At 45.6% G+C, this 11,365-nt stretch overlaps 1 protein-coding gene across 1 annotated transcript; it reads right to left on the reverse strand.

The window, feature by feature from the left end:
• Nucleotides 1-1,601: 1,601 nt before the first annotated feature.
• On the reverse strand, nucleotides 1,602-2,666 carry LOC124664269 (jacalin-related lectin 3-like). Its single transcript, XM_047201822.1, has 3 exons — nucleotides 2,508-2,666; nucleotides 1,932-2,402; nucleotides 1,602-1,841 (listed from the first exon to the last, which is right to left on the reverse strand). Exons 1-3 carry the CDS (start codon nucleotides 2,664-2,666, stop codon nucleotides 1,602-1,604), a joined length of 870 nt encoding a protein of 289 aa, XP_047057778.1.
• Between the last annotated feature and the right edge of the window lie 8,699 nt (nucleotides 2,667-11,365).

Here is an 11,365-nt window from a genome sequence, read left to right on the forward strand (position 1 = left end):
GCGGCGGCGGCTTAGGCGGCGGCGCCATAGGTCAGGATCGATTAGTCTGATACCATGTAAGTTTGTATTATGTCTCACAAATTGACACAAAACTGTTTGGGGTACAAGGGATATAAACAGTAGAGCCAACCGACTAAGCCTAAAACCCTAGCTTGCGTTACAAGTCTAGCTTAACCGAAACATATAATCTAACAATTACGTACATCGGTACAGGATCATGGCCTATGGTAAGGGTGAGGCGTCCATCTTCACGTAGGTGCCGAGAGCGTCTAGGAAGATACCGGAGCGTTCATCACTAGTAGAAAAAGAGGCTTCCATCCACCTCCATTAGTCCCCAAAATATTCGAACCGCGACTAAAGGGGTCTTTAGTCGGAGTTCGGGAGGCGATCCGCGACCAAAGGTCTGGACCCAGTGGGCTCGGTCGACAGCTGGGGGACGGGAGGCACTTGTTTCGTCTTCCACGGAACAGCTGGTTCGTCCAGGAATAAAGCATGGCAGGCAGCACTTACAGCGATCTAGGAGGAGGATCCTGTAATTTAATTTATCTCGGTTGCGAAAATCGGAATTATAGAAGTTTCACATCCAGTGCCCGCTCGGTATGCAATTTTTGTTATGAATATGAACACGGTATGTTTTGAGGTAGACAACATTTTTAAGAGACTGTTTTTGTACACCGTAAATCTTTTTTAATAGTATGTACACCAGTACACCACAAATGGTGAACTTGAATTCGTCCAAGGACAGCTCACGAGTGCCGAGGTGACAACACTCTAGCGGGCTATCTAGGCCACACAGTAGATCGATCGCTGGACTCCTTAGAGAAGAGAAGGTCAAATGATATCAACCTTATAAGGTCTAGTTTATTTTGGAAGAAGACTTGAATACAACATACTTTCACAGTGTCGCTAACAGCAGAAACTGGAGAAACCTATTCATCCTCTTGTTCAAAATGAGGGCACTTTTGAAAATTAAAGGCGATTCTTGGGGTTGTGTGGACGAAAAATAAACTTGTGCCGTCGGCATAGGGCTTAAGAGGAAAATTAAATAAAAAATTATGCCGACGGGGCCTCACCATCACAGCGGAGACCACAGTGGCCACGGTTTTCAGTGCCGCCGGCCAAACAGGGCCTGTGCCGAGTCCTTTTTCAATGACGGGCCGTCGGCACAAGTTACCCTGTGCAGATGGTCCAGATAAAAAGCCGCTAGCATAGGAAAAACCTTTACGTGTCAAGTTACAGCATGCAGTGTAGGAGTATTGAGTGCAGTTTTCTTTCGGTAAATACGTAATAGTTGGCAGAAGTATTCTTCAAAAATATAGTTGGGGTACACACTAATTGTATGCAACAGTTACACAGTTGTTTCACACGCTAATTTTTGTTGTTGATGGATGGCCGTTGATAGTCGTACATATAGTCCCTGCTGCTGAATTACTTTGCAAACATGAAACTCGGTAATCATATTCACCATCAAAATAACCACATGCGTTGCAGCATGCATAGTAACGATGCAGATAGATTGCCCACGTTTACAATATAGTCACAAGGTACGTCTTTAAACTTGTTCTTGCAGCACGATCGATGATACGGCTTAAGATTGTCGATTAGACTACCATCTTAACGTATGTGCCAAGAGCGTTGAGGTAATCCTTAGAGCGTCCATGGAAGCCAACGATTCTACCTCCTGCCGCGGGGAGCTCGAACGGCACACCGTCCTCCTTCCCATACGGGCCGAAGGTTTGCCGGTTGCTGACGAAGATGAGCGATCTGATCATGAAGACGTTGTTGTAGTGGATCAGGTGCCCTTTCAAGCCAGTGAGGTACTCATCCGACTCCAGACAGATCTGGGCAATAAAACAAATCAGTGAATCTTTGTCACTGCAAAATCGTTTCGGGAAGTAGTACAAGTTTGTCTAAAAAAAACAGTGGGGTACCTCTGAGCACTCCCCTGCAGGTGTGCCCCATTGTTCTGTTTGCTCCTCCCGGCCATGCCGTTCATAGACCACGGTCATGGCGTCAACCGTGAAGTCACGGTGCCACACAACCACCTTAAGGATACGGTCGATGCCGCGCACGTCCATATCTCTCCGCTTGCCGCCGCTACCACCGTATGGACCGATCTTCAGAACACGTCCCTGCCGCTTCATTGAGCTATCTTTGATGGGGCAAGTTTTCTCGTGTTCCTCCTTCTCGTGGTAGAGCATCTTCCCGGAAGTGCACCCGTAGATGGCGTAGGGGCAGGCAACACGCACGGATCGCAGGATGCGCTCAACCCCATGGCAGCGGCTGTAGCTTGTGGGGAGGGAGTAGCGGGAGTAGCCCGTATTGATGAAGCACGATGCGCACTTGTTCTTGTCCGGGAGCATGTCGTGGCAGGAGGAGCAGATAAGATGTCCAGTTGCGCACTGTATGTACAGTACGAAACATATTCAGATAGTGGATATAAGCAGGTAATATGAAGCGTCAAGAAAACTTAGCAAATCCACCAATTGAAGTTTGTGTGCCTGTACCTGGAACACTGGCGGTTTGAGGGGGTGAAGGCATTTCGGGCAACTAACAGCCTCCGGATCATCGACGATGATCACCTCTGCGGCGGCCGTCTTCTTACCGCCGTGAGGCAGCTGCTTCTGCTCCACTTCGACGAACGCCTTGGCGGCGGTTTTCTCCATCTGCTCCCTCTGCTTGACCAATGTTTGAGAGGGCTGTCTAGTACTGCGCCCTGCTAGTGGGAGGTGAGGGGAACTGGCCGTGGAAGAAGATGGAATATATGGAGGCAGCGTTGGTGTAAGATGGACTCCCTCTAGCTACCCAAGTTGTTTCATCTTCTATGGAACATGCGCCGTTAATGCGTCTTCATACATCTCGAGAAAACCGAATTTATTGTCAAGTTTAATATCCATTTGCATGCGCCGGGTGCAAATTTCTCCTAGTACACGGCATGCAGTTCACTGAACTTTTGAGTTCGTACAAATCTCTACTGTACAGCGTAAAATTGTAAGGACTAAGGCCATCTCCAACGACAGATCCAAACCTAAAAGCGGACAACAGATGTGTCAAAACTGCACCTAGCAGGGAACCCATCCTAAAAGCGGATGCTTCCGGCGCCGGTTTGACCCAAAACTGCTCAAATCTGGAAGCGTTTTGGTCTGGTTCTTTCCGAGCGGATACGCGTTCTGGCCCATTTGACAGAGAGACAAAGGAAATCCAGTAGACCCTGCACCATTCTCTCTTCTCTGTCCTCCTTTCCTCCATGGAAATCATGGGTACAGCCGCCAGAGTTTGGCTCGCCTTGTGGACTACAGCCGTCGTCTATGCATGGAGGCACCCGTCGCTGGCGCCTCCTTTTTCACACCTGCCGAAAGTCGTTGGAGGCGAAACAAGCTCCGCACCGCCGGCCAGCAGCGCCTCGCCACGCCGCGTGGGCATGGGTGACGGCCACGCCTAGCCACCGCCACGCGGGCAAGGGGCCGGCCACGCCTCGCCACGCCGCTGCAGGCACGGGGCCGGCCGCGCCTCGCAACCTCCACGCGGGCAGGAGGCGGAGCTCGCCGCGAGCATGGCCGTGCGCGCCTCGACGCGAGAGCACGGCTCAGGCACGGACATCCGCAGAAGTGCTCCCTGCAGCTGCCGCGACGGTGCGGAGCAGCAGCGGCCGCAGCGTGGCTATCGTGCGCGGCGGCGTGCTTGTCTTGAGCTCTGAGGACTTGCTGAAAAGCTCCGTCTTCAGGATCTTATCGTGCAAGGGACTCTGCGGCAGGAGATTTTTAGCCAGAAAAAAAGGAGAAAGAAAAAAAGGTGCTGGATTTGGGTTGCACCGTTGGTGAGAAAATGGGTCACGGCGTGCGCAGGAGATGACACAACCGACCAAATTCGGATGGCTAACGTGTCCGGTTTGGGTCTTCCTGCTTGGAGATCTTGCAGGAACCATAGCAGTTAAAAATTGATTTTCTTTAATAAAATCCATTTTAAATAATGTTTTTTTAGAAACACAGTACAAACGCAGACGCTCACAAACACACGAATACACTCACCCCTACGTACTCTCGAGTGATTAAACAACTTTTATTTTATCATTTTTCCAGTCTGAACAAAGACTTTGCCCACATAATTACCAGCACGTGGATCATCTCCAAACGGTAGTGGAACCTCTGGACCTCTGCTTAAGCCACCCTGACCAGCTTCGTCCGTGGTAAATTCGCTTGTGTAGGTCACCGCCGGGGCGCTTGCCCTCCATGAATGGCTCGATGCTTCATGGACGACAAAGAGCATCACATTGCCACTACCTCGACCTCTACCTTGACCTCGACCACCAACATTGGTGGACTCTTGCTCTCCTCTCCCTCTGCCTTTTTCCCCTACCCATTGCACCCTTGCCGCCTTGCACGTCAGCGTCGACCTCATCTTGCACGCTTGCTCCTAGAGGCCTCCCCCTTCCACTACCGGGCATTCTGAGTGGCGCCCAAGCCGGGGAAGAGGAAGCAGGCTAGGGAAAGGCGACGGCGAGAGTCATATGGAGGAGAAATCCGCCGCGCAATCCAACAGTCGGGCCACCGCCACCAAGTCGCCTAATTTTGGGGAGGGGGCGAATCGTGGGTTTTGGGTCGGTCAACTGAGAGGAGATGCAATGCGGGAGAGGGCTTCGTTAGGGTTAGCGATGGACTGGGCACAGGCTTCTTTGGGCCGGGCTAAATTCAAAAATCCTCGATTTTTTTTGCCCGGGAGGCCCATTTCCCGTGGGTGCTCGGGAAACCCGGTTCCCGGCCGGTAACTAGAAATCCCGGTCGGTAACTGATACGTCTCCGACGTATCGATAATTTATTATGTTCCATGCCACATTATTGATGATATCTACATGTTTTATACACATTATATGTCGTATTTATGCATTTTCCGGCACTAACCTATTAACGAGATGCCGAAGAGCCAATTCGTCGTTTTCTGCTGTTTTTGGTTTCGAAATCCTAGTAAGGAAATATTCTCGGAATTGGACGAAATCAACGCCCGGGGTCCTATTTTTTGCACGAAGCTTCCGGAAGACCGAGGGGGAAAGGAAGTGGGGCCACGAGGCGCCGACACAACAGGGCGGCGCGGCTCGGACCTTGGCCGCGCGGCCCGGCGTGTGGGGCCCTCGTGGCCCCGCGTTGCCCTTCCGCCTACTTAAAGCCTTCGTCGCGAAACCCCCGTACCGAGAGCCACGATACGGAAAACCTTACCGAGACGCCGCCGCCGCCAATCCCATCTCGGGGGATTACGGAGATCGCCTCCGGCACCCCGCCGGAGAGGGGAATCATCTCCCGGAGGACTCTTCACCGCCATGGTCGCCTCCGGAGTGATGAGTGAGTAGTTCACCCCTGGACTATGGGTCCATAGCAGTAGCTAGATGGTTGTCTTCTCCTCATGTGCTTCATTGTCGGATCTTGTGAGCTGCCTAACATGATCAAGATCATCTATCCGTAATTCTATATGTTGTGTTTGTCGGGATCCGATGGATAGAGAATACTATGTTATATTGATTATCAATCTATTACCTATGTGTTGTTTATGATCTTGCATGCTCTCGTTATTAGTAGAGGCTCTGGCCAAGTTTTTGCTCTTAACTCCAAGAGGGAGTATTTATGCTCGATAGTGGGTTCATGCCTCCATTAAATCTGGGACAGTGACAGAAAGTTCTAAGGTTGTGGATGTGCTGTTGCCACTAGGGATAAAACATTGATGCTATGTCCAAGGATGTAGTTATTGATTACATTACGCACCATACTTAATGAAATTGTCTGTTGTTTACAACTTAATACTGGAAGGGGTTCGGATGATAACCTGAAGGTGGACTTTTTAGGCATAGATGCATGCTGGATAGCGGTCTATGTACTTTGTCGTAATGCCCAATTAAATCTCACAATACTCATCATATCATGTATGTGCATGGTCATGCCCTCTCTATTTGTCAATTGCCCGACCGTAATTTGTTCACCCAACATGCTATTTATCTTATGGGAGAGACACCTCTAGTGAACTGTGGACCCCGGTCCTATTCTTTACATCGAATACAATTTACTCGCAATACTTGTTCTACTCGTTTTCTCGCAAACAATCATCATCCACACTATACATCTAATCCTTTGTTACGAGCAAGCCGGTGAGATTGACAACCTCACTGTTTCGTTGGGGCAAAGTACTTTGGTTGTGTTGTGCAGGTTCCACGTTGGCGCCGGAATCCCCGGTGTTGCGCCGCACTACATCCCGCCGCCATCAACCTTCAACGTGCTTCTTGGCTCCTCCTGGTTCGATAAACCTTGGTTTCTTTCTGAGGGAAAACTTGCTATTGTCTGCATCACACCTTCCTCTTGGGGTTCCCAACGGACGTGTGCTGTACACGCCATCAAGCTCTTTTTCTGGCGCCGTTGCCGGGGAACTGAAGAAAAGCTACACAACAAATATTTCTTACTCCCACGTCAACTACACGCCAGCAGATCTTTTTCTGGCGCCGTTGCCGGGGAGATCAAGACACGCTGCAAGGGGAGTCTCCACAATCCAATCTCTTTACTTTGTTTTTGTCTTACTTTATTTTATTTACTTCTTTGTTTGCTGCACTTATATCAAAACACAAAAAAATTAGTTACTTGCATTTACTTTATCTTGTTTGCTTTATTTACTACTGCTAAAATGGCCACTCCTGAAAATACTAAGTTGTGTGACTTCACAACCACAAATAATAATGATTTCTTATGCACACCTATTGCTCCACCTGCTACTACAGCAGAATTCTTTGAAATTAAACCTGCTTTACTGAATCTTGATATGTGAGAGCAATTTTCTGGTGTTAGTTATGATGATGCTGCTGCCCATATCAATAATTTTGTTGAATTGTGTGAAATGCAAAAGTATAAAGAAGTAGATGGTGACATTATAAAATTAAAATTGTTTCCTTTCTCCTTAAGAGGAAGAGCTAAAGATTGGTTGCTATCTCTGTCTAGAAATAGTATTGATTCATGGACTAAATGTAAGGATGCTTTTATTGGTAGATATTATCCCCCTGCTAAAATTATATCTTTGAGGAGTAGCATAATGAATTTTAAACAATTAGACAATGAACATGTTGCACAAGCTTGGGAAAGAATGAAATCCTTGGTTAAAAATTTCCCAACCCATGGACTGACTACCTGGATGATCATCCAAACCTTTTATGCAGGACTGAACTTTTCTTCACGGAACCTATTGAATTCAGCTGCTGGAGGTACCTTTATGTCCATAACTCTTGGTGAAGCAACAAAGCTCCTTGATAATATGATGATTAATTACTCTGAATGGCACACGGAAAGAGCTCCACAAGGTAAGAAGGTAAATTTTGTTGAAGAAACCTCCTCCTTGAGTGATAAGATTGATGCTATTATGTCTATGCTTGTGAATGATAGGACTAATGTTGATCCTAATAATGTTCCATTAGCTTCATTGGTTGCCCAAGAAGAACATGTTGATGTGAACTTCATTAAAAATAATAATTTCAACAACAATGCTTATCGAAACAATTCTAGTAATAACTATAGGCCATATCCTTATAATAATGGGAATGGTTATGGTAATTCTTATGGGAATTCTTACAACAATAATAGGAGTGTACCCCCTGGTTTTGAAGCTATGCTTAAAAAATTTATTAGTACACAAACTGCTTTTAACAAATCTGTTGAGGAAAAGCTCAATAAAATTGATATTCTTTCTTCTAAGGTTGATAGTCTTGCCTCTGATGTTGATCTTTTGAAATTGAAAGTTATGCCTAATAAGTATATTGAAAATAAAATTGTTACTACAGCAAATGCCATCCAAGTTAGAATTAATGAGAATATAAGATTGATGGCTGAATTGCATGCTAGGTGGGAAAGAGAAGAAAATGAAAAACTAGCTAAAGAGAACAATGTAGCTAAAGTTTGGACTATTACCACCACTAGTAATGCTAATGCTCCACATGTTGCTGCACCTCTTACTAATAATGGTGAAAGAATTGGTGTTGGCAATGTTTCCACTTCTAATGCAAAGCCTGCAAAACTGCCGGAAACTGCTAAAACTGCTGAATTTTTTTTCAACATTGGGGATGATGATCCCATTGCTGTAGATCATAATGGTTTAGACTTTGATGATTGCCACATCTCTGAAGTTATAAAGTTCTTACAAAAACTTGCTAAAAGTCCCAACGCTAGTGCTATAAATTTGGCCTTTACAAAACATATTACAAATGCTCTCATAAAAGCTAGAGAAGAGAAACTTAAACTTGAAAATTCTATTCCTAGAAAGTTAGAGGATGGTTGGGAGCCCATCATTAAGATGAAGTTCAATGACTTTGATTGTAATGCTTTATGTGATCTTGGTGCAAGTATTTCTGTTATGCCTAAGAAAATTTATGATATGCTTGACTTGCCACCATTGAAAAACTGTTATTTGGATGTTAATCTTGTTGATAATGCTATAAAGAAACCTTTGGGGAGATTTGATAATGTTCGCATTACCGTTAACAATAACCTTGTCCTCGTTGATTTTGTTGTCTTGGATATTGAATGCAATGCATCTTGCCCCATTATATTGGGAAGACCTTTTCTTCGAACTGCTGGTGCTATCATTGATATGAAGGAAGGTAATATTAAATACCAATTTCCTCTCAAGAAAGGTATGGAACACTTCCCTAGAAAGAGAATGAAGTTACCTTTTGATTCTATTATTAGAACAAGTTATAATGTCGATATTCCATCTTTTGATAATACTTGATACACACTTTCTGCGCCTAGCTGAAAGGCGTTAAAGAAAAGCGCTTATGGGAGACAACCCATATTTTTACTACATATTTTGTTTTATATTTGAGTCTTGGAAGTTGTTTACTACTGTAGCAACCTCTATTTATCTTAGTTTTGTGCATTGTTGTGACAAGTAAAGTCTTTGATAGTAAGGTTCATACTAGATTTGGATTACTGCGCAGAAACAGATTTCTTTGCTGTTACGAATTTCGACCTGCCTCTCTGTAGGTAGCTCAGAAAAATATGCCAATTTACGTGCGTGATCCTCAGATATGTACGCAACTTTCATTAAATTTGGGCATTTTCATTTGAGCAAGTCTGGTGCCATTTTAAACTTCGTCTTTACGAACTGTTCGTTTTGACGATTCTGCCTTTTATTTCGCATTGCCTCTTTTGCTATGTTGGATGAATTTCTTTGATCCATTAATGTCCAGTAGCTTTATGCAATGTCCAGAAGTGTTAAGAATGATTATGTCACCTCTGAACATATAAATTTTTATTGTGCACTAACTCTCTAATGAGTTGTTTCGAGTTTGGTGTGGAGGAAGTTTTCAAGGATCAAGAGAGGGAAATGATGCAATATGATCAAGGAGAGTGAACGCTCTAAGCTTGGGGATGCCCCGGTGGTTCACCCCTGCATATTTTAAGAAGACTCAAGCGTCTAAGCTTGGGGATGCCCAAGGCATCTGATGGCGTGTATTTCACACGTTCGTTGGGAACCCCAAGAGGAAGGTATGATGCGCACAGCAGCAAGTTTTCCCTCAGAAAGAAACCAAGGTTTATCGAACCAGGAGGAGCCAAGAAGCACGTTGAAGGTTGATGGCGGCGGGATGTAGTGCGGCGCAACACCAGGGATTCGGCGCCAACGTGGAACCTGCACAACACAACCAAAGTACTTTGCCCCAACGAAACAGATGAGGTTGTCAATCTCACCGGCTTGCTGTAACAAAGGATTAACCGTATTGTGTGGAAGATGATTGTTTGCGAGAGAAAACGATAAAACAAGTATTGCAGCAGATTTGTATTTCAGTATTAAAAGAATGGACCGGGGTCCACAGTTCACTAGAGGTGTCTCTCCCATAAGATAAAAGCATGTTGGGTGAACAAATTACAGTCGGGCAATTGACAAATAGAGAGGGCATAACAATGCACATACATGTCATGATAAGTATAGTGAGATTTAATTGGGCATTACGACAAAGTACATAGACCGCCATCCAATCGCATCTATGCCTAAAAAGTCCACCTTCGAGTTATCATCCGAACCCCTCCGGTATTAAGTTGCAAAGCAACGAGACAATTGCATTAAGTATGGTGCGTAATGTAATCAACAACTACATCCTCGGACATAGCATCAATGTTTTATCCCTAGTGGCAACGAGCACAACACAACCTTAGGGGTTTCTCGTAACTCCCCGAGATATCAATGCGAGCATGAACCCACTATCGAGCATAAATACTCCCTCTTGGAGTTACTAGCATCAACTTGGCCGGAGCCTCTACTAATAACGGAGAGCATGCAAGATCATAAACAACACATAGGTAATAACTTGATAATTAACATAACATGGTATTCTCTATCCATCGGATCCCGACAAACACAACATATAGCATTACGGATAGATGATCTTGATCATGTTAGGCAGCTCACAAGATCCAACAATGAAGCACAATGAGGAGAAGACAACCATCTAGCTACCGCTATGGACCCATAGTCCAGGGGGTGAACTACTCACTCATCACTCCGGAGGCGACCATGGCGGTGTAGAGTCCTCCGGGAGATGAATCCCCTCTCCGGCAGGGTGCCGGAGGAGAACTCCGAGAATCCCCGAGATGGGATTGGCGGCGGCGGCGTCTGCGGAAGGTTTTCCGTATCGTGGTTTTTCGCATCGGGGGTTTCGCGACGGAGGCTTTAAGTAGGCGGAAGGGCGGAGTCGGAGGGCCGACGAGGGCCCACACCATAGGGCGGCGCGGGGCCCCCTCGGCCGCGCGGCCCTATGGTGGCGGCGCCTCGTCGCCCCACTTCGTATCCCTTTCGGTCTTCTGGAAGGTTCGTGGCAAAATAGGACCCTGGGTCTTGATTTCGTCCAATTCCGAGAATATTTCGTTACTAGGATTTCTGAAACCAAAAACAGCGAGAAAACGACAGCTGCCTCTTCGGCATCTTGTTAATAGGTTAGTTCCGAGAAAATGCACGAATATGACATAAAGTGTGCATAAAACATGTAGGTATCATCAATAATATGGCATGGAACATAAGAAATTATCGATACGTCGGAGACGTATCAGCATCCCCAAGCTTAGTTCTGCTCGTCCCGAGCGAGTAAAACGATAACAAAGATAATTTACGAAGTGACATGCCATCATAACCTTGATCATACTATTTGTAAACATATGTAATGAATGCAGCGATCAAAACAATGGTAATGACATGAGTAAACAAGTGAATCATAAAGCAAAGACTTTTCATGAATAGTACTTCAAGACAAGCATCAATAAGTCTTGCATAAGAGTTAACTCATAAAGCAATAAATCAAAGTAAAGGTATTGAAACAACATAAAGGAAGATTAAGTTTCAGCGGTTGCTTTCA

Source organism: Lolium rigidum, chromosome 6 (assembly GCF_022539505.1).
Source record: "Lolium rigidum isolate FL_2022 chromosome 6, APGP_CSIRO_Lrig_0.1, whole genome shotgun sequence".
Taxonomy (NCBI): Eukaryota; Viridiplantae; Streptophyta; class Magnoliopsida; order Poales; family Poaceae; genus Lolium; species Lolium rigidum.